Source organism: Ostrea edulis, chromosome 1 (assembly GCF_947568905.1).
Source record: "Ostrea edulis chromosome 1, xbOstEdul1.1, whole genome shotgun sequence".
Taxonomy (NCBI): domain Eukaryota; kingdom Metazoa; phylum Mollusca; class Bivalvia; order Ostreida; family Ostreidae; genus Ostrea; species Ostrea edulis.
Genome location: NC_079164.1, coordinates 111508673 through 111533022, shown reverse-complemented (window position 1 = coordinate 111533022; position 24350 = coordinate 111508673). Strand labels below are relative to the sequence as shown.

General features: G+C 36.9%; 1 protein-coding gene across 1 annotated transcript in view; it reads right to left on the bottom strand.

Annotated features, from left to right (window-relative positions):
• LOC130048686 (hemicentin-1-like) overlaps positions 1–24350 on the bottom strand; it is a 110057-nt gene that overhangs the window by 19598 nt on the left and 66109 nt on the right. Inside the window, exons 7-8 of the mRNA XM_056145705.1 lie at positions 16649–16921; positions 16013–16327 (exon numbers count right to left, since the gene is read on the bottom strand). Coding sequence (XP_056001680.1) covers positions 16013–16327; positions 16649–16921 — 588 coding nt within the window. The remainder of the gene's footprint in view (positions 1–16012; positions 16328–16648; positions 16922–24350) is intronic.

Here is a 24350-nt window from a genome sequence, read left to right as displayed (position 1 = left end):
TGAAATTCACATGACTGGTAAATGATTAGAAGCTGACATTTTTGCACTTTAAACTTTTTGGAAGAGTTGTCTGCCCTTTGTAAAAATAAGAAAAATTTAATTTTGTAAAAATGTGTGTGGTCAATGATTAATTTTATTTCATATTTTCATAAAAAGAAAGTGTATGTAACTTTCTACCAAGAGATTAGTATGAACATATAATTTGTTTTTAAAATATTGTAATAAAAGATGCTTTTCCCATATATTTCAATGTTAAATTCTAGGTAAAATAAATCAAGCAGTAAACAAAATTTTGAATATTCCTATGGTTGATTATTTTTATTTGATGAACCGTTCAAAATGATACCATGATTACAAATATTCCACCGTCCATTTATTAGATATGAAATATGGTCATTATACATTGAATACCTTAACTAAATATTTTATGATTTGTGTTGATTACTTAATGCAGACGTATTTTGAAAGAACAATTAAGTATGTACATGTCTTACAAATACTTTTTTGTAAACTTTATACATTCAGAATACAGTGTATAGAGTGTGTTAAACTGTTTGAAAGTTTTATCATATAGGGCTCATGGCAGGTATGACTAGTAGACAGGGGGTATTTACTCTTCCTAGGCACCTGATCCCACCTCTGGTATATCCAGGGGTCCGAGTTTACTCAATTCTCTATTTTGTATTGCTTGTAGGAGTTATGAGATTGATCAATGTTCGTTATCTTCACCATTCATGCCTATTCATAATGAATGTATCCAAAATGAATAGGCCAATACATGTTAACTCTGTCTACCTGATCAAGACATAGGGCTGAAGGCGGGTGTGACCGGTCGACATGATAAGCTTATTCCTAGGCACCTGATCCCACCTCTGGTGGGTCCTTGTTTGCCTAACTATCTATTTCATATTGTTTATAGGCGTTATCTGATTGATCCCTGTCCGTTATCTTCACCTTCCATGTCAATGTAATTTATGTAACTTAATAATAAATGATTTAAAAATTGTTTATGAAATTTATTTGCAATGCAAAATTGATATATTTTCCGTTTTGATTTGATAGGGGAATATCCACATTTTTCAATGGTGATCTATCATGGTGATTGATGGAACACGCAATGGTGCCCATTCGGTACACGTATATAAAAAAAAACTTTGAAGAAAGCTTTGAAGACAACCGTCAAAATTTAAAGAGGGATATCAATGAAAATAATGTTACTTGAGACAGGGACATATAGGGTCAATTCTCCTGTTCACTGATAGATGTAAACCGTTACCCTAGCAACTCTTAGTGCCCTGATCACTGCATACCTACTTTTAAAGATGGTACAGCATCAGTTGAAATACTAACACATAAGCAATACATTCTAATTCTCCAACACCTTTGCCAAAACATGTCAAATTCACACAGGGGATGCTTACTCTTCCAAGGCAACTGATCCCACCTCTAGTGTGTCCAGGGGCCCATGTTCGTCCAACTATTTATTTTATTTTGCTTATAGGAGTTACGAGACTGATCACCTTTCATTTATAACGTTTGGATCCTCCTGGATCTGTCGGAGACGAATTAACCAAAGAAGCTTCCCCGCTAGCTGGTGTACAAGAAACATTGCTTAAGGATCACAAAGACATTGCATACATTTATAATAGTTTTGTGGGCTAGCTGATTTATACGTACTGAAATTATGTTCTTTAATTTGATATTTCGTTTGTTTCGAAATCTCCTATCTACAAATTAAAAACTATCAACTTTCTTTCTCGCAATCTATGTATGAATTAAAAGTACCGAAAGTGTTTGAAATGCAAAATTTGAAATCGAGGCTAAACCGTTAGTTCCCAAAGTGTTCCGTTCCTGGTGAGAACTGTCTGTTCGTTCCCTTTCTCAAAGCGTTTCGTTCTCAATAAAAAGCGCCCCGTTCTCGCAATCTAATTCAAATTAGATGTTAGATACACAAACATATAGCAACATCCCATAAAGGGTCACATCAGAGGTCAAATTTCCCGCTTCATATCAATAGGGCATTATCCCAGAATTCCATGCATTGTTTACGTAGGAAGAGAAAAAGAAAAAATGGCGGCACCCGTGATCGTGACTTGTTTATCGCGTGTTTTTGTTTAGATTTTAAACTAAGGCGACATCGGGGGATATTTTCATGTATACTTCAACAAAGAAGACATTAAGAATTCGTTCTTCATGTTTTAAAGTCTCGAAATCAAATATCTACAAAGCGGTTTTAATCGCTTCCATTTCTCCATCGGTCGCCATCTTTGATAAGTAACCAAATACAGTATATAATGTGGATTATCATTGGATGCCCATGACACGTCCACCTTTGTAGCGATTGGTTAATTTTTCATGAAAATTTGTCCTCTGACGTGACCCTCTATGGGATGTTGTTAGATGTATGTGTAGCGAGTATGTGAGCAGATCTAACATCTAATTCTAATTAGATTGCCCGTTCTCGCTGAACCACTCCTTTCAAACCATTGAGCTTTCGTTCCTCAAACAAAACCGTTCAACCCAAACCGTTCAGTGTTTGTCCACCGTTACATTGGTGCAGTAGTATGCTTCATGGTCTGTAACTTGCTATCTCTCTCTCTCTCTCTCTCTCTCTCTCTCTCTCTCTCTCTCTCTCTCTCTCTCTCTCTCTCTCTCTCTCTCTCTCACATCCAATAGACATTGATGAAGGGAAATATAAAGAGACCTATTGATATTTTGGCATCACCAAATAACATAAAAAACCCTCGTTTAGATGAATTATTCAACTGAGAGGACTTAGTTATGTGACCAAATGTAATAAATCTGATCAAGAAATTCTTTTGTTGGTTGTACATTGTGTAACTTCCCGCTCGAGAATAGTTCACTCATATGATAACTATTGGTGGTGAAGAGCTGCATAGTTTTGGCCTATGTTCAGTGACTATGCCCTTTGAGCATGGAGGAGTTTTGTATGTGTCAGACCTGCTGTGACACTGGACCTCTGTTTTTATGGTCTTATCCGCAGGATCGTCCCATTTAGTTTCCTCTTACGAAAAACAAGGGTACTGAGGACCTATTCCAATCCGGATCCCCACAGATCAGAAATCCATATATGTTAACTGCTTATCAAAGCTGGTGTTACAAACACTTTTGAAATTGTGCCTTTTTGCATACAGTTGTGCCCTTATCATGGTATTAAATGGGATAGCAAAATATTATTTCTTAAAACGTCTGGCGATTGGATGTCGATTGAGTCCACATTTGTTTGGACTACCGGGGTATTCTTCCTCTGTATGTATTGAATTGCTATTATTGTGAACGAGTGTTTCATGTAGCGCTATGTTCAATTTTGCACACTTTCTCCCTCTGTTTATGTTATACTGTAGCCACCTGTGTTATTCTGAACAACATTGTTGTCATTAAGGTAACTTCATAATCGCATTATTATCTGATAAAAGTATAGAAAGTATGATCATTTCCATTTATTAGAGTTAAAATTCATGCATTATCAAATAAAATATTTAAGACTAGACACTCTTCTAAAGAAATGAGACAGCAACAGAATAGTATATCAACGTTAGAAAATTGCTATTTTCTTTAAACAGCATTATCAAAATTTCACACGGATCGGTAATAACGATACAATAGTACCGGTACTCCTAATGGCTTCATAAAGTAGTTTCTTTACAAACTGTCTGTGAAAATAAAGGAATTATATTCGCATAATGCACTGGATTATTATTATCACTATTATTATTATTTTATTCATTTATTAAGAACAAAATTACATATACTTTCTATGCGCTGTAGAATGTTTGTGCTAATTATCAATGATGACATACCAATAAAAGACCTGTAAGACCTATAAAGGAAATGATAAAACAATAGAAAAAATTTAAATAACACATGGTAGTAATATGACAAGGTGGTTGACTTTGACTAGACAAGATACAATTGGCATACAGGTATTCTTATGCTGGATCAAAGTTCAGTTTGCAAGAGCTTACACATGAATTCCTTGATACTGCAGTGAATGTTACATTCACAGGGCATATTCACACTTGAACAAGAGTGTTTTTAGGTTCTTGCGGAATGATCCATGTGCTTCAAGCTCTCGAAGTTCCAATTGCAGTTTATTCCACAATTGTGCACTTAGTGGTTTCATGGCTCTTGTACCGTATTTGTTTGATGATTTCTTCACTACCAGTTTCCATTGGTCGGATGATGATCTCAAGGTCCTATGTGACTGGTAGACAACACATATATCTCTCATGTATGCTGGTGCTGAGAAAGAGTGTAGTGATTATGTATGGTTGTCAGCACTTTAAACACAATATGTTGCTTTACAGGCAGGCAGTGTAGTTGTTGAAGTACCGGCGAAATATATTGTCTGTAGCATGTTCTTGTGAGACAACGTGCAGCATTGTCCTGAGCCACTTGTAGTCAGTGCATGGGGCGATCGGTCATGCAAAGCAGGGGGCATTATGATAGTCAATGTGGGATATGATTGTTGTATTGATGCCCTTCGCACACGCTTCCTGGGTGAGGTGGTGTTTCACCTTGGAGATTATCCTGATGTTGAAGTAACATCTTCCTTACCACGGAACTGACTTGTATTTCCATTGATAAGGTGGCGTCCAGGGCAGGACCGAGGTTTTTAACAGTAGACTTAGGTGTCAAGATTGTCTCACCAATCTTCAGACGGATCTCCTCCACACGTCACTGGTTGTGGGCACTAGCAACCACCATTATCTCAGTTTTTCCATCATTTATTTTGAATTGTTCACAGTCATCCAGGTTCGGACATTCCCTATGCATTCTTCTATAATGTTGACTTGATAGGTCCGCATGGCAGTGTTTTTTTACACTTAAACGGCTGTAAAGTTGAGTGTCATCTGCGAACCCATGAGGGTTTATGACATATTGGTTGATAACTCTCCTGAGTGGAGGAAGGTACACCAGGAAGAGAAGGGGTGAGAACAGACCCTTGGGACACTCCGGTGGACAGTGGTACATCTGAGGACACACTGGTGTTGATCTTCACCGCTTGGATGTTGCCACTCAAGTAAGACTGTACCCAACGGAGTGCTTTGTCCGTTAATTCAGCTTCCTCACGTAGTCTCCCCAGCAATAGGGTATGATCGATGGTATCAAATGTCGCACATCTGCTTTTATTCACAGGATGGTTGTATCAGTGCTGGTACCGGTCTTACAAGCTGACTGCAGATAATCATGTAGACCATTCCTGGTGAGAGGGCTATTAAGCTGCTGTGCAACAGCACGCTCAATGACCTTGCTGATGAATGGGATATTTGAGACTGGTCTATAGTTACTAAAGGTTCGTATATCAAGTCAAGGCTTTTTCAGACGTGGTGTAACAAGTGCACGTTTCATCTTATTCGGAAAGAGCCTGCTTGAAAGTGATGTATTCACCAGCTCAGTAATGGTTAGTAGCACCACAGAGATAACAGTCCTGCTCTTCAAGAGCGCAGCGGGGATGGCATCCAGTTAGCAGGTCTTATTAGCACAGCTTCTGATGACCTTGTCCACTTCTTCCTGTGTCTGTATCTTGAAGGAAACAAGATGAGACACTGGTCTGTCCAGGTCTGGAGAAGCTGTAATTGTCATAGAGATATGAGGCATCGAGACCATATCTGATCTTTTCAACTTTGCTGTAGAAAAATTGCACAAAATTGTCGGCAAGGGTCTGGGCACTGGTAGCCTGTGTTAAGGGAGTACCTGCATTGTAATTCACCAGACTACTAATAACTCTAAAAGCCTATTTACTGTTCACGGTGATGACCTTTTCTTGATAATAGCTGGACTTAGAGGAGTTGATCATATGCACCACAACTCGGGACTGCTCCGCAAGCATCTGTCTATGCACCTCCAGGCCTGAGCTCATGGCTTTACGCTTCAACTGTCTTCTCCGTTGCCTGGCTTCATGAATTGAGTCATTGTACCACGGTTTGAGAGAGTCGCCTTTGATGGTGATGGTTCGAAGGGGTGCTATGCTGTCGAGAACATCTTTTGCTTTTGAATCGAAATCTGACAGCAGATCGTCGACATGTCGATATTGCTCTTCTCTTTGATGGAGGACAGCAAATTCTCTTCGCTGCTGTGCCAATATTTCCACAGGGATGCGCATCAATTGCCTAGCTACCCGAGTTTTGTTTGCCAGGTGTAATGAAGTTGACATATAACACAATAGTGGTCTGATATCCCTATATCAATCACAGAGATTGACTTTACTAGTGAGTACATAGGGTCATCTTTTGTGAACACTAAGTCCAGAGTTTGTCAGCTGCATGTGTGGGGACATCTATATGTTGTTTGAGGTCTAATCCAATTTGATACAGAAATTAATAAAAACAGAGTTATTTTGAAAGTTTGAAAAGTTGATTGCATCCCTCCTAGTGACCCCCTATCAGCTCACAAAGTTTGAAGTGGATCTGTCGAAGCACTTTCACAAAATCGCACGGAAAAATTTCTCACTAAAGAAGCGGAATAATAAGAATAAGAAGAAGAAAATAATAATAAGAAGAAGAAGAATAATAGGAAACGGAGCAAAAATAATATGTCTCCGACACTTTGTGTTCGGAGACATAATAATAATAATAAAAAACGGAGTAAAAATAATATGTCTCCGACAGTTTGTGTTCGGAGACATAATAATAATAACTAGATGCGATCTCGTTGCGAGCAACGAGTGGGTCTTCCATCCAATTTTAGATGTGATGAGATAAGAATTTGACTGAGATTTTCGTTCATAAATAATGATACAAATATATTGTGTAGACGTACAATTTAGCTTCGGTAGGGTTTTACAAATATTGATCATTTAAGTGTTATAAATTAAAGACTCTCTGCCCCTCTCGGCCACTAATTAAAGGGGTCAGCCTTTTTTCGAGAAAAAAATTAATAATGTTATTTACTGCGATGCAAATTCGACTGATCAGGCGAGTCATGTCGCCTGGAGGCCTAAATTTGATATCATTCTAGATATATCTCGCAAAACGGAACAAATTTTGTTCTACATGTCCTATGGAAATTTTCTTGAGAAAAAAGTTATTGATTACGACATTTATGAGACTGTTAAGGCGAGTCATAATGCCCGTGGGCCTTTTTCTTGATATCGTTTGAAAGATCTTGCAAAACTGAACAACTTTTGCTCTACATGTCTTATCAAAAGATTCTCGAGAAAAAAGTTAGTAATTGTGACACTAATCAAACTGTTCAGGCGAGCCATGAGGCCCGTTCGCCTTTTTCATGATGTTGTTCGAAAGATCTTGCAAAACTGAACAACTTTTGTTCTAGATGTCTTATTAAAAGTTTCTTGACAAAAATGTTATAGATTGCAACAATAACCCAACTGTTCAGGTGAGCCATGAGACCCACAGGCCTATTTCTTAACATCGTTAGTTAACGCTTGCGAAACTGAACAACTTTTGTTCTACATGTGTTGTCAAAAGTTTCTCGAGAAAAAAGTTATTAATGTTATTAATTGCGATACAAATTCGACTGTTCATGCAAGCCATGACGCCCGAAGGCTTTTTTTATATCATTAGATAGATCTTGCAAAACTGAACAACTTTTATTCTACATGTTTTATCAAAAGTTTCGTGAGGAAAAAGTTAATCATTGTGACAGAAATTCAATGGTTCAGGCGAGCCATGAGGCGCATGCCCCATTTGTTGATATGGCACGAAAAATCTCAATAAACTGTACAACTTTTGTTATATATGTCTAAACAAAATATTGACAAGTAAAAAGTTATGTTTTAAAACGTGGTAAAAAATTGGGCACTTTTTTAGACTCCATTTTCGACCCTACCTAGCTTCCATACTAGGCATTTCCGGAAATATTGAAAACCCAGGCGCACAACTACAACATGTCCTCTAACATCACTGAAAATTTCAGCACTCTAGCTTATGTCGTTGTTGAGTTTTTGTCCGGACAAAATGATCATCTGAAAATCGATAAAAGGGGATAATTTCCAACTGGAAGTGATTTTTGAAAAATTGAAACAACGGGACAAACTTCAAATGGCAACGCAACTACCCTGAAAAGTTGAAGCAAATCGATCCAGCCATCTCCGAGAAATCTTCTGCACAAAATCGGTAAGGAGAAAAAAAATAATAATAATAACGACCTATAACTGTGTTGGGATGCCAACACAAATGTCTCCGAACACCTCCCCATGTCAGAAATGCTTTTTGATGCCAGATATGCACTCAGGATCCTAAGAAAAACCCAAAAACTAAATTTGGCTGAAATCCGACGGACTTGATTTTTGGCCGCCATTTTCTTCAATGGCGGACATTTTGAAACATTTGAAAATTGATTGGAAGGAAATACTGATGCTAGAAATGAATTGTGGACCCTCAATTTATCCGAGAACCCAAATGTTGTAGATATTTTAACACTTTGAAATATTTCAGTATATGGCGGCCATTTTGAAAATGGCGGCTCAAAAATTTCTTTTGATGGTGGAAATGGACTTGCGGTCACTAAGTTACCCTAAATATAGAATTTGGTGGAAATCCGACAACCTTGAGTTTTTGACGTCTTTTGGCCGCCATCTTGAAACATCGGCCATTTTAAAAATTTGAAAAGTTGATTGCACCCCTCCTAATGACCATCTATCAGCTCACAAAGATTGAAGATGATCTATCGAAGCACTTTCATAAAATCGCACGGACAAATTTCTCACTAAAGAAGAGGAATAATAAGAATAAGATGAAGAAAATAATAATAAGAAGAAGAACGAGCTATAACTGTGTTGGGATGCCAACACAAATGTCTCCGAACACTTCCCCATGTCAGAAATGGTTTTTGATGCCAGATCAGGATTCTCAAAAAACCCTAGAAACTAAATTTGGTTGAAATCCGACGGACTTGATTTTTTGGCCGCCATTTTCTTCAATGGCGGCCATTTTGAAAACTCTGAAAATAGATTGGAAGGACATACTGATGCTAGAAATGAATTGTGGAACCTCCATTTACCCCAGAACCCAAATGTTGTACAGATTTTAACACTTTCAAATATTTCAGTATATGACGGCCATTTTGAAAATGGCGGCTCAAAATATTTTTTTGATTGTGAAAATGGACTCGGGGTCACCAAAATACCCTAGAAATAGAATTTGGTTAAATTCCGAGAACCTTGAGATTTTGACGTTTTTTGGCCGCCATTTTGAAACGGCGGCCATTTTGAAAATTTGAAAAGTTGATTGCACCCCTCCTAATGACCATCTATCAGCTCACAAAGTTTGAAGTGGATCAGTCGAAGCATGTTCATAAAATCGTGCGGACAAATTTCTCACTAAAGAGGAGGAAAAATAAGAAGAAAATAATAATAACGAGCTATAACTGTGTTGGGATGCCAACACAAATGTCTCCGAACACCTCCCCATGTCAGAAATGCTTTTTGATGCCAGATATGCACTCAGGATCCTCCAAAAACTCTAGAAACTAAATTTGGTTGGAATCCGACGGACTTGTTTTTTGGCCGCCATTTTCTTCAATGGCGGCCATTTTGAAACATTTGAAAACTGATTGGAAGGAAATACTGATGCTAGAAATGAACTGTGGACCCTCCAATTACCCCAGAACCGAAATGTTGCAGAGATTTTAACACTTTGAAATATTTCGGTATGTGGCGGCCATTTTGAAAATGGCGCCTCAATTTTTTTTTGATGGTGGTAATGAACTCGGGGTCACCAAATAACCCTAGAAATAAAATTTGGTTGAAATCCGACAACCTTGATTTTTTTTACGTTTTTGGCCGCCATCTTAAAACGGCGGCCATTTTGAAAATTTCGAAAGTTGATTGCACCCCTCCTCATGACCCCCTATCACCTCACAAAGTTTGAAGTGGATCTGTCAAAGCACTTTCATAAAATCGCGCGGACAAATTTCTCTGGAAAGAAGAGGAATAAAAAGAAGAAGAAGAAGAAGAAGAAAATAAGAATAATAAGAAACGGAGCAAAAACAATATGTCTCCGACACTTTGTCTTCGGAGACATAATAATAACGAGCTAAAACTGTGTTGGGATGCCAACACAAATGTCTCCGAACACCTTCCCATGTCAGAAATGCTTTTTGATGCTAGATATGCACTTAGGATCCTCCAAAAACCCTAGAAACTAAATTTGGTTGGAATCCGACGGACTTGTTTTTTGGCCGCCATTTTTTTCAATGGCGGTCAATTTGAAACATTTGAAAATAGATCGGAAGGGAATACTGATGCTAGAAATGAAATGTGGACCCTCCATTTATCCCAGAACCCAAATGTTGTAGATATTTTAACACTTTCAAATATTTCGGTATATGGCGGTCATTTTGAAAATGGACGCTCAAAAAAATTCTGATGGTGGAAATTTGAAAATTTGGAAAGTTGATTGCACCCCTCCTCATGACCCTCTATCTGCTCACAAAGTTTGAAGTGGATCAGTCGAAGCACTTTCATAAAATCGAGCGCACAAATCTCTCACTAAAGAAGAGGAATAATAATAAGAAAATAAGAATAATAAGAAACGGAGCAAAAACAATATAATAATAATAATAATAATAATAACTAGAAACTCATTACTTGTAATGAGTAGGTCTTCCATTATACTACTTCCTGTCGAGATTGAAGAGCTCCAATCGAATAAATATTTCATTCTACACCTTAATAATTCTCAACTAATCATACTCTTAACTTTCGACAAAAATACCCATGTTTGAGACAACTTCCGGTTTTTCGGTCGGCATTCCCGGTGGACATATTTTACATGAACAAGACCTAATCATGATCCATATTAGCCCCAATATCTGTCAAAACAAAAAAAATATTTTTTATATCGCTTCTTGTCACAACCGGAAGTGACAGCTACGTACGATTCTCACATGATGCAAACACACTGATGACTGACTATCAGTCTTGAAAACTTGAGACTTCAGTCGTTCACATTTGCAGAGTATTAGCTTGAACAAATTCTCATTTTGAAGACTGCAAATATCTCGACCGGAAGTAGATTTTACCAAAATATTTTACGTTACTCTAGACATTTGCAATGTCAATAACATACAAGTAAACTATTTGTAATACTCCATATACGATTTAAGGCAAGTCAAAAGCTCAATTTTTCAAGTTTTTCTCTTAAAACCGGAAGTATACAGATTTCAAAACTACAAGAATGAAACAATAAACTAATGTTCGTTTTGCGTCAAAAGAAAAAATCTGAAATTTTCGATTTCTTTGATCACTTCCGGTGAGGTCAGGAAGTGACGGCTGACGGAGTTAACCATATTCGACAAGCCTACTTGTTATGATATATCACTCCTGAAAGTTTGGTGCCTTAATCTTTAACCGTTTCCGAGATATTCCCCGGACAAGATCTCTTCTAAAAAAAAAACTGGAAATTGAACATATCTGACGACAGGAAGTGAATTTTGAAAAAAATGAAAAAAAAACAACCTCGGGGTATTTTTATTCTCTATCATCCCTGAAACTTTTAAGAAAATCCATCAAGCCATCTCTGAGAAACCGACCCGACAAAAAAGGGTGGAAATAATAATGGTCAGACGAGTAGGTCTAGATGAAGCTTAAAATCTAGTAAGGGTTTAGCCCGTATTCATCCTGGTGAAGTCAGTAGGTTTGTTGTACCATGCGGTTCAAATGACTTCAACCTGTGCATCCAAATTTTTTCCTTCTGCTTTCTTTCGGTATCTGACCAACTAGGGTCGTGATCAATAACCACTACTGTCATGTCCTCCCATCGGTGGTTATTGGCATTGAAATGTGTTGCTACTGGCAAATCTTTTTTGGTTCTGATGGAGGACCGGTGGTTGTTGAACCGTCTGAGAAGGTCTGTTGTTTCTCCTATGTACTCCTTCTGGCAGACATCGCAACTGATGAGATAGATGCAGTTATTGGTTTTGCAGGAAAAGTTTCCCAATATTTTATAACTGCAAGCCGTGACAGGACTGCTAAAACCCCCAGTGTCTGAACTATATTTGCATAATTGACATCTGAGATCTGAGCATGTTTTGAAACCTCCATTTGGTAAAGGGTTATCCAGTTTGGTCCTTACTATCATGTCCTTCGGGTTTCTGGGGCGTCTGAAGGATACCATCGGTGGTTCCTTAAAAACACCAGCCATTCATTTGTTGGCATGCAGAATGGGCAGGTGTTTTTTCAGAATACCGTTGATGGTCTTGAGGGCTGGATGATACGTAGTGACCAATGGAACCCTGTCATTATGAGGTTTTTCTTTATACTGGAGGAGGGACTGTCGGTCCTGTAGTGACATCTCATCAATCGCGGATTGTACCTTGCAAGGATCATATCCTCTGTTAGTGAGATCAGTTTTGAGGATTGTTCCTTGTTCTTGGAAAATAGTAGGAGTAGAGCAGATGCGGCGGATTCGCGTAGCTAAACCCTTGGGCACACCTTTGAAAGTGTGGGGTGGATGACAACTAGATGGCATAAGGTATAAATGAGAGTCAGTGGGTTTGGTGTGGAGATTAAACTCAATTTCCCCGTTTCTAAATGTGGCTGTGGTATCTAAAAAAGTGTTATTTGAGGTGGAAATTCCCACATTAAACTTGATGGAATTATGGAAAGAGTTTGCCATCTCGATAAAATCGTCCAGGCTTACACGACCGTTAACCCACTTCATCTCAATGTCATCTATAAAACGTAGCCAACTAAGGGGTTTAACTGGTGAATAATGTAGAAGTCTACGTTCCAGTCTCCCCATAAAAATGTTGGCATACGATGGTGCCATTTTTGTTCTCATAGCTGTGCCACTTATTTGCAGGTAGTGTTCACCATTGAACATGAAGTTATTGAACTTGAGGACATGTTCAAGAAGCTGAATGAGTGATTCGGTTGAAGGACATTTAATTACCCTATTGTTCCAAACCTCTCTACACGCCTCGATACCCTTGTCATGTGGAATGTTAGTGTAAAGTGAAGTAACATCCATGGTCACAAAGAGGGTATGGTCTGGAAGGCCCGATGAGGGTGTTTTATTAAGGTAATCAGTGGTGTCCTTCAAGTTTGATGGTAAATCTTCTACGTGCTGACGGAGATGTAAATCAATAAATTCAGAGATTTTCTCCGTGGGATGTCCGATGGCGCTGACTATAGGACGGCAAGGCATGTCTTTTTTGTGAATTTTAGGCAGTAGATAGAATATTCCTGGTCTACTGTTGTTAGGACAAAGCGTTTCCAAAACATTGTCACCGATCTCGCCCTTGTTGTACATTTGCTGGAGGGTTTCGGTGATCTTGGTAGAGAACTCTTCGATGAGGTCAGACTGTAATTTTTTGTAAAAGCTTTCATCTGAGAGCTGTCTATGAGCCTCGTTTAGGTATTTGTCTTTGTCCATGACAACAACAGTAGAACGTTTGTCTGCCTTTTTAATGACAATATTATATTTTTAATGTTTGCAATGCCGACCTTTCGGGTGTTGTATCGGGTGTTGTTGGAACTTTAGTGCTCTTATATATATATATATATATATATATATATATATATATATATATATATATATATATGAGTATTGAATTTTATTTTTTGACTTTATATATATATATCAAAGTATTTCCATTGCCAAGGGAGATGTGTCTCTCGTATACCATGCTATACAATATCAGTATTTTTGCAGTGTGCTCAGCCAATGAATTTGAGTACTACAAGTAAAATTAAATTATCAAATAATTTCTTCTCAATATTTACGACAATCCAAGTGAAATGTAAATCTACCTGAAATTACCTGTACAGAGAAGCACATTCGCATCCAATTACTCTCAGTTTATTCTGAGCTTGTGTCATTCACTCACTTGAGTCACAACAATATGCGAGTGAAATAGGAATACAAAGAGTTCGAAAACTTTAATCCCCTTCTAATTTTCTCAAAAAGAAATATTAGCTACTATCTTGCAGAGACCGTTTTCCCTTTGAAATCTACATTTCGCCATCTAAACAATGGAAAATTGTCTGTTACGTAGTGGAGGGGAAAGAGACAAAGAGATACAAAGGGTGGATGCGATCAAGATAAATCGACACCAGGTGCCAATGAAGTAACAATGCTGATTATACATGCAAACACGGACCCCTGGATATACCAGAGGTGGGATGAGGTGCCTAGGATGAGTAAGCATCCCCTGTTAACCGGCCACACCTGCCTTGATCCCTATATCTTAATCAGGTAAACGGAGTTATCCGTAATTAAAATCAGTGTGCCAAGAACGGCATAACAATCGGTATGAAACACGCCAGCCAGCATTTGATCCTATGATAGGTTGTATGGGCAAACTAGATCGTTATAACGACAATAAAATTTGCGAAATGCTGATTTTAAACGACACAGTTGGAACCCCTGCACCATCAACTTGTTTGTCAATAGCCTGCTTCGATTTAAAAAAATAAGCTGACCATAAGCAGAACAAGCTCTTGTGTATCGAATAAGTTGAGAGATATAACACCATATGTAGGTGATAATGGAATAGTCCTACATAAATATGGGAAGTTGACGATGGAGAAGTTGAAATCAACCCGTTTGTCATAAAGTTGAGTTGTTAGTTTGTCGTTAATATGAAACATGTCATAAGCATTCATCTACAAAGATCGTCCGTATTTTTCAGATCTATTCCAATTCCAACAATTGCAATCTAATGAAACAGGTTATGTTAATCTCCATCAAGTGACCGTATTTACAAGAAGGGACCTCCATTATGTTCAGAGAAAATACATTCCATGTAAATTCGGACATGTCTTGTGAATTTTAAATTTTTCTCTTTGTTATCTACATGAAATAGACCGTTACAACACTGTAAGTCATAATCCATGTTCATCAACAACATATTCAAGTCCCGGAATAACGGATAATGAAATTACGAGTAAACATCTAGATATATGTTGTCACAGACATTTCAAAGCATTCCCATTTTAAAAACAAACATTTAAAACAAACATTATGCGCATGTTAAAGAAGACAAAAGGGATACATTTTCTTCAAAAATCCAAACCCAGTTTGAAAAAGTTTGATACAACTTTTTATTAATGGTTAACTTATGTGTAAATGTGCATTTTATAGCCTATCACAAACTTTACGCGATATTCTATCCCTCAGCGTTACCATGATGTTATTGTATTATATATGTCGATACATGTATTAATTCCGTTTTGTAAAACGTCTGGAGATATGAATAAAACTGTTAATGCTTTACTTTCCTGTTGACTTTCGTTTGTGAAGACCGAACATGGAAAATAATTTGAATTTTCCATTTTATCCGGACTACTAGCGGCAGTTCAGTGACATAGCGTTCGCTTCGTAACCGGGAGGTCGTGAGTTCGAACCCCGCTCATGCTATGATTGCGTCACACATAAGATGTTAAAATAGGTAGGGTAGTGATTGTGCATTCACCAAGCGCTCGGTATTTAGACGTGAAAATCACTGGTCTTTCCTATCTTATCTCAAAAACGAAGGTCCCGTGTCGAGACAGGCGTTGAGACAATGACGATTTCACACTGCTACGGAAGCAAGGGAGATTTTTGATAATTAAAACACCCCTGTAGACGACGGAGATGTTATGAATGAATCTTCCAAAGAAAACTGATTTGAATATAAGCTTTCAGCATGGCTGAACTGAAAACTCTTATTTTCTTACACTTTTTACCTCGATACTGTTGTGAGAACCCGGGTAGGTCATAAGTACCTATTGCTTGTTGTAAGAGGCGACGGAATGGGGCGGTCCGTCGGACGAGACCATAAAAACCGAAGTCCCGTGTCACAGCAGGTGTGGCTCGAGATAAATCCCTCGCTGCTCAAAGGTCGTAAGCACCGAGCATAGGCTTACATTTTGCAGCACTTCACCTTCAATTGTGACGTCTCCATACGAGTCAAAAATTCTCGAGAGGGACGTTAAACAGTATACAATCAATAAATCCGTCGATAGTTTGGGATTAAAGTTCAATAAGAACTGTGGCTTCTTCTTCAGTATATTTGATTGAAAAATAGAATAAAACTAACTCACTTGCTGCATCTACATGATAGATCCTGGTGAAATTACCAACATCATTCAGAACCATTAATGTGTACTCTCCAAAGTCCTCTGTTTTAACACTCCTTTTGTATAGAGAGATGTTTTGTTTATTCTCTTCCTTACTGTCTGTTATGCTGTAACCTTTTGTATTATTCTGAATGATTTTACTCTCATTATTTTTCCCCGAGAAAGTCCACTGTGTAAGAGTTGCTTCTGGATACATTAGCATTCTCACGAATATTTGAAGAGATTCATTATTTCCTATGCCAAATTTGTCCGAATCCACGTTATACAGTCGAGGTTTACCTTTCCAAAACAAAAACATACAATAAGAAATTGAATGTATTCGCTTTAATGTTTGTATCCTTATTGATATTCTTTACAAGATATTTGCATACTAACGTATACATAAAAATGCTTACTGGAGACAACGTTTTATGGTTCATTGTCACTAAAGACAAAACAGACTCAACATATTTGATCAAAGATAATGATAACGATATGACTGTGCGGATGGACATGATTGGGTCCTAACAACAAGGATACTTACATTTAACCGCTACATGGGTTGTTAAAACTAAAAGATACCAACAAATCATGCGTTGATTTAACAGAAAGAAAACTTACATCTCACCGCTACATGGGTTGTTCTGACAGCAGCTGGACCCTTTCCATTTTCAGCTGTAACTTTGTAACTCCCGTGATCTAGGCAGTTTGCTGACAGTATGTCCAGTGAGCTGCTGCTTACATCACTGTCTCTCTTTACAACAGTGTTGTTTTGTACAAACAGCCACGTGATGGTAGATAACGGATTTCCAACCATATCACATTTTATCTGAAGTCGTTCGTGTTCACTGGTGACATATTTTCCACTCAAGTTTGATATTATGACATTGTTATCTGAAAAGAAGTTTAGATTTCTAAATATTTAAACAGAAATGAGTGTCACTGAAAGCAGCACGAATAAATATTAATGTTGAAAGTCTTCTTTGACATTCATTAATTATCAATCTATCTGTGCTACATGATAGGCAATACATGAAAGAACATCAGTTGCTTGTTTAGCGATCTACACTGATGGAATCAATAAAATAACTGCATGTATAAATTGCATAATCAAGGAGTTTATGGGGCTAGATCATCTTTTGAAAACAGAAATATTTTGACATGCATTCATGCTCGAAATCTGTATATAATAATGATCTAAACGATATCTGTTAACAGCATTTGCTTTCTCATACTAAATATCATGGAGTTGAGGGGCAATTCTCTTAAGTTATATTACCTTCATTTCGTAATCGAAAATCATCTCATCAGAAATGTTCAACAAGCATTGTTCCAGATTTTGGAATCGTTCGACTGATTATTACAAAATACGAAATATCTTGATGACTTCTGGAAATTCTAATACATACATGTATAGATAAATTCATGAAATTACCTGATGTTACAGGGGTTCGTGAATATACAGTGATCGGATAATCATGAAGATGAAGCGTAAGATCAACAGTTGTTTGATCTTTCTTGTTGAGCAGAAATAATTTCACATGGGCTCACGGCACATTCTTTGATCTGCCCTTGAGCTATCTTGCTATGAACAATATACACGAAAAAATCTAATCTTACGGCAATAAACACTACACAATTAATATGAAACTATAATTTTAAACTTCCTTTAAATTCCTATTTATTCCCTAATTATCAAATAAAACAAAGCTGAGACATTATTTGTCGAAATGCGCATCTGGTGCATCAAAATTGGTACCGTATCAGTTTTACATAATGATCCCTGGGTCGAGGCCTCTGCTGGTGGACTGTTAGTCCCCGAGGGTCTCTACAGCCCAGTAGCTAAGTACTTCGTTACTAGCTTGAAAATACGGATGGATATTTAATTGCTGTTACAAAAGTTAGAAATTCATTTCAAAATTAAGGATTATCTCCCTCACGCATAGCTCTTATCCTTAGACGAATTTGACTCCACCTTTCTTGCACACTGTTTTTCCCTAAAGTAGCTCTAAAACTTCATTGTTATTTCGGATTTCAAACATTTCGGTTGAGCATCACTGAAGAGACATTGTTTGTCGAAATGCGCATCTGGTGCATCAAAATTGGTACCGTATAAGTTTTACATTATGACCCCTGGGTCGAGGCCTCTGCTGGTGGACTGTTAGTCCCCGAGGGTCTCTACAGCCCAGTAGCTAAGTACTTCGTTACTAGCTTGAAAATACGGATGTATATTTAATTGCTGTGATAAAATTTAGAAATTCATTTCAAAATTAAGGATTATCTCCCTCATGCATAGCTCTTATCTTTAGAAGAATTTGACTCCAATTTTTTTGGCACTCTGTTTCCCCCTAAATAACTCTTACAGGTTTATTGTTATTTCGGATTTCAAGCATTTCGGTTGAGCATCACTGAAGAGACATTACTTACTTACTTATCCCCTTCTTGTTAGGTAACACATAAGGCTTCCAACAGGGTCCGCCAACCAGCTCTGTCCTTTGCCTTTTTTTCTAATTCACCGCAAATGTATCCCAACTTTTTCATCTCCCTTTCAAGCGTACTCCTCCATGTACCCTTTGGCCTTCCTGGTTTCGTCTTGCCAGCCGTTGTCCACCTCAGTGCTCCTTTTACCTGCCTGGTGTTATCCATTCTTAGTATATGTCCTGTAAATCTCCACCTTCTCTTCTTAATTTCATCATTGATGTTGTTGATTCCTGTTCTTTCTGTGAGTTCGATGTTCGATACTCTGTCTGTCCATTTGATGTTCATGATCTTCCTTAGTAGCCTGTTTTCTACCCCTCTCCGTTTCTTTTCAATTTCCCTGTTTGTTCTCCACGTTTCTGCGCCGTATAGCAAAACTGATCGTATGTTGCTTTTATATAACCTTACCTTTGTCTTGTAGGATATTTTCTCGACTTCCAGATGTTGGACAGCTTATTAAAGGCTGGTGTTGCTTTCCCTATTCTAATATTCACTTCTTTCATCACTTATCCATCACTACTAAGAGTGCTGCCAAGATAACAAAAATCTGATACCTCTTCAATTGGCTGTCCATTCATGACGATGTTACTGGCGTTACGGCAGTTGATCTTCATGATTTTGGTCTTTTTGTCATTTATTTTTAGTCCTATTTTCTTTGCTTCTTTGCTTATATCATCAGATTTCATTTGCATGTGTTGGTATGTGTGTGAAAACAGACTAATGTCGTCAGCAAAGTCCATGTCCTCCAATGTGTTCGTTAATCCCCATTTTATGCCTCTTGGTTCTTTTGTTGTTCTTTTCATGACCAAATCCATTGCAAGAATGAAAAGTAGAGGTGAGATTATGCATCCTTGCCTGACTCCAAATGTTATCAAAAACCAATCTGTGAGTTCATCATCATGCCGTACTGCACACCTGACTCCATTGTACAATCTTTAATGATATTCACAATTTTTTGGTTGATTCCATAATGCTGAAGGATTTTCCAAAGAGAGTCTCCGTGAATACTATCGAAGGCTTTCTCAAAATCTATGAAATTTATGTATAGTGGTGAATTCCATTCGTTAGTCTCTTCAATTATGGTTCTTAAAATAAAGATATTGTCAACACATGATCTGTTTCTTCTGAAGCCACTTTGTTCTTCCCTTAAAATTTAGTCTACTGCTTCTTTCGTTCTGTCTAGTATAATCCGACTCAAGATCTTCCCAGGCACTGACAACAGGCATATACAACGCCAGTTATTACAACCAGTAACTTGTCCTTTCGTTGGCAGTTTGACAATTACTCCTTGTTCCCATTCAGCTGGTAATACTTCATCTCTCATTATTTTATTCAAAAGGTCTCTCAGGATGTCTACACTGAGTCATCTATCTGCTTTTAAGGTTTCAGCTTGTATTTGGTCAATTCCTGCAGCTTTGTTGTTTTTCAGCTTTTTTATTGCATTTCTAATCTCTTCTTCTGATATTTCACCAGTGTTGATGTCTAGTGCTGGTTCATAACCCTCATTGAATGAGTGCAGCTCTTGTGGTGACTCTCTGTTCAATACCTCACTGAAATATTCTTTCCATCGTTCTAGTTGGTCTTCTTGCCTTGTTAACAGGACTCGATCTTTCGATTTAACATGCTTGTTACTGCTTAGGTGTTCACCACTTAGGCTCTTAGTAATTTGGTATAAGGCCCCCATGTCCCCACTATTTGCTCCATATGTAGGTGATAATGGAATATTGCTACATAAATATGGGAAGTTGACGATGAAGAAGCTGAAATCACCCCGATTGTCATAAAGTTTAGTTGTTTGTTTGCCTTTAATATCTATTTTTAATAAAATATCTAAGTATGAAGCAAAGGTGGACGACTCTGTGATGTTTTTTTTTTTATTTCAAGCACGCTGGGATATATCGAATCGACCTACGAATGAAAGTTAATATTTTTAGAAGGAGGAGTAAGCACCCCCTGTTGACCTGACACACCCGCCGTGATAAAATCTTTGAAATATGTCTGATCATATCATCTCGATCAAATGTAATTGTATTTCTCGACAATCTCAAGAATGTTCTCAAATAATTCGGAAGCAATTCTAAAAAGGATAAATTCTCACATATTTGCCTCATAGCATTTAAATGTTCTCAAATGATTCCGAAGGTATTTTTGACTGATGAAATCTCAAAAGTATACCTCATTATCTAAATCAAACCTAAGTGTATAATCTCAATATATTTTATATTCTAAAACAGATGTTACATCGAATTAATCCCATTTAGATTTTTACATAATACATCTTGGAATTTTTAAACCTGTTTATAATTTTTAATCTGTTAGTATCATACTTCTTAAAACGTGCGAAAGTAAATTTCTTTTTCTCAAACAATCTCCTAATTATGTCTAGAACTCGTACTATATAAATGTATCCAATCGATGGTGTCCTAGCTTAGGATTAAGCCCCTTTTTGCATCCACTGTACATCATGCATATTTATATACCTTATATAATATTATGTAACAATAACTCCTTTATATGACCTAGAAACCCATTATTTTGAAGCGTAGCCCAAGGTAAATGAGGAACTCTTTTTTGTAGAATTAAAATTCGTTGAGATATGTTTGGGTTTTATTTTTTGCTTATATAAAACATTGAAATAAAATTTTCAAATTTAACAATGTATATGATTTTGTAATTACTGTGCTATATATGTGTCCTATTAGGGGCCCTGACACTCTTGGCGAGGATTAAAATGGGGTACTTAATAAAAAAAAGAAGAAAAAATAGGCTGATATCTATATAATTTTGAATGATTTTCAAATGATTCCAAAACAACAATGTGATTATCATTAGTTTTGACATATAAAACTTCATTCTTCTCAATTTACTAGAACAAAGAAAAGATATCTAAATTTGATATTGGTTTTGTAGGATAATTGTATCAAATTTGAAAATGACAGAATGTTATCTCTAAATTAAAAGTTAGGGTATAAATATGTATGCTTAGTATTATACTATAATACCGGTAAAATTGCTATACCAGAACACACTTTAAATGAAAGTTTAATACACATCTTCAACGTCCACAGGCCTCATCACTGTTTTCATTTTCTTAATGAATACATGTATGATGTGTAATAATGTGACATATCAACAGAGGTAGATTCATTTCATGCACAGTCAACAGTTGATACTGTTATTCTGTCTTCAGTAGTCTATTTTATACAAATCACAGGTAGGCTGCTCGGTTTGATGAAAAATCAAAAACGCGGAGCGGAAAACGGAACAGAACAAAAACATTCAAAATCTATCGATCATATATTTTTCTTAACGAAACATACAATGTAACATAACAGGTAGATTTTGCCTTCATGCAAGCATTAATGAATATCAATACATATTAATTCATATCAATGAAAATATGATATGTTATTCAATTATTTTACACAATGTATTAACATTTTCTGTGTCACAACACTGATAATATAGTGCGTACATTCAGCAATTAGCACATTCTATATCATTCGACACTTTTCAAACACAAAGCCTTGTGAGCAACAAATACTACAGTATTAAGAAAATAAATTACAATTAAACACATACGGTGAAAAAAAATGCACTAATCAGTAAGTCTACGTTATAATAAGGAATATCTAGCACGTATATAAAATGGATGAATAGAAATGACAATTGCAGCGAAGTCATATGATTTACAACCTAGCATTGGGTCAAATGCTGTCTGACGTGTTCCAAACCGATTGTTAAGCTGTTCTTGGCACACTGATTTTGATTGCGGATAACTCCGTTTACCTGAACAGGATATAGGGCTCATGGTGGGTGTAACCGGTCGACAGGGGATGCTTACTCCTCCTAGGCACCTGATCCAACCTTTGGTATGTCCAGGGGTCCGTGTTTGCCCAACTATCTATTTTGTATTGCTTGTAGGAGTTATGAGATTGATCACTGTTCGTTATCTTCACCTTTTATTAAAAGACATTGTGTTGTGTTCCACATGATTATATATTTTTAAAGAAAGTTTTTCCAATTTGATATCTAACATTCTTAGACGAATTTGACTCCACTTTTTTTTGGCACGCTGATTTTGGCTATAATAGCTCTAAGACTTCATTGTTATTTCGGATTTCAAACATTTCGGTTGAGCATCACTGAAGAGACATTATTTGTCGAAATGCGCATCTGGTGCATCAAAATTGGTACCGTATAAGTTTACATTCTAACTTTTGAAAGAAATATAACGATATACGAAGCAGTGATCAATCGGTATTGATTTGAACAAAATTTCCAAATTACTCACGGCACTCAGTTAGTAGCATTAACAAATGTCAGAAGTCCGTTAATGCATCGGATCAATTTTTCTTCCGTTTTTTACCTTTGTTCTTTTCTTTTTCAAGGAAGGTGGGTGGAGTGAAAAACTCATTATGTATGTAGCTGCTCACCTCTGGCAACGCTGGGTTGCAAGACTATTGTAAAACGTTAATTAAATTAGGCTTGTAAAATCATTTGTAAAGGTTAATATCAGAGAAGAAATAATAAGATTTGAAAGGTTATTTCTTTTTCAGTATTTTATTTCTTCATTTTATTTTTTGTTTTATATTTGTGAAACAACATACTGTCACAATCGGTGGACGAGAGGGTCAGAAAATGGTAACTCGGGAAAAGGGATAGCATGTACAAGCGCTCGCTTAAATAGTAAGTTATCACAATTTCAAAATGCAAACATGCATACACCATGCAAGTATATATGTACAGAATGTAAAACTTATGAAGTATATGAAACGGTGGAACATAGTGATGACTTCCCGTTTTCTATGCAATTTCTGCAGCCTTTGTAGAGAACACAATAAGCCGTTTGATTTTACAAAATGCTGATCACCCCATAATATCAATTATGCATACAGTAGTTTACGTTCCGTTCCATTTTTCATTCCATGTTTTAGCAACACCCGATGATTGTTTACAAACTTCCAATCCACACGATCTCTTCCAACCCACGCAGATTTTATATCCTACGCTAAGCGTTTCAAAACGTGCCACAAAACATTTGCTTGCTTTTGCAGCACAGGGATATCCTAGATTCTATAAAGAAATTTAAGAGACTGCGTCGATATTTTAACAGAAATGCAATTGCAAGATCGGGACAATTTTAATCTACCCAGAGTTACCTGTTTCATACACTATTTGTTTTGAATACTTTATAAATTTGCCCAGAGCGTTGGTTGGAAGACTTTTGACTACCTCCTAATAATAGCTGGCGCATGCGCGCTAAGCGATTGATAACAACAGGTCAGCTAACAAAGGAGCACAATGTGTGCCCATGGGGATTCCGACAAGCTGTTGGAAGACCTGATCACCAAAGACCACAAAAATATTGTCAATGAGGAACTCTAGCATGTTTCTTTTATTTCAACTTCAGAATATGTGTACGTGGAATCAAAGTGGTGTTTAACAAAGTAATTTTTAGGATGATTGATCACTAGATAATAATATTTTCGTTGTCCAATTTTGTTGAGGAAGCAACTGTCTATGATTTCAAAAAATCTAGTTATTAATTTATCGTGAGGAATTGTCTTGTAAAGTGTTGAAAAGTCATAGGCTTTGATGTTGTTGATCTGAGAAAAGTTTTGCGAATTCTAGTTAGCTAAAAGTTCTTTAGAATTTTTTAAAATCCACATTTGATTTACACACTTCTGGCATATGTGGTCGCACAGTAAGATTGAAGTTTATCTTTCACAACTATTGATATTTTCGTTAGGAGCAAAGATAAGGGCTTGGTAGAGCACTTACAGGATCCAACGATGTGTTTTTGTAAAGGTTTTTAAGGTACCTGTAAAGTGCGAAACGAAAT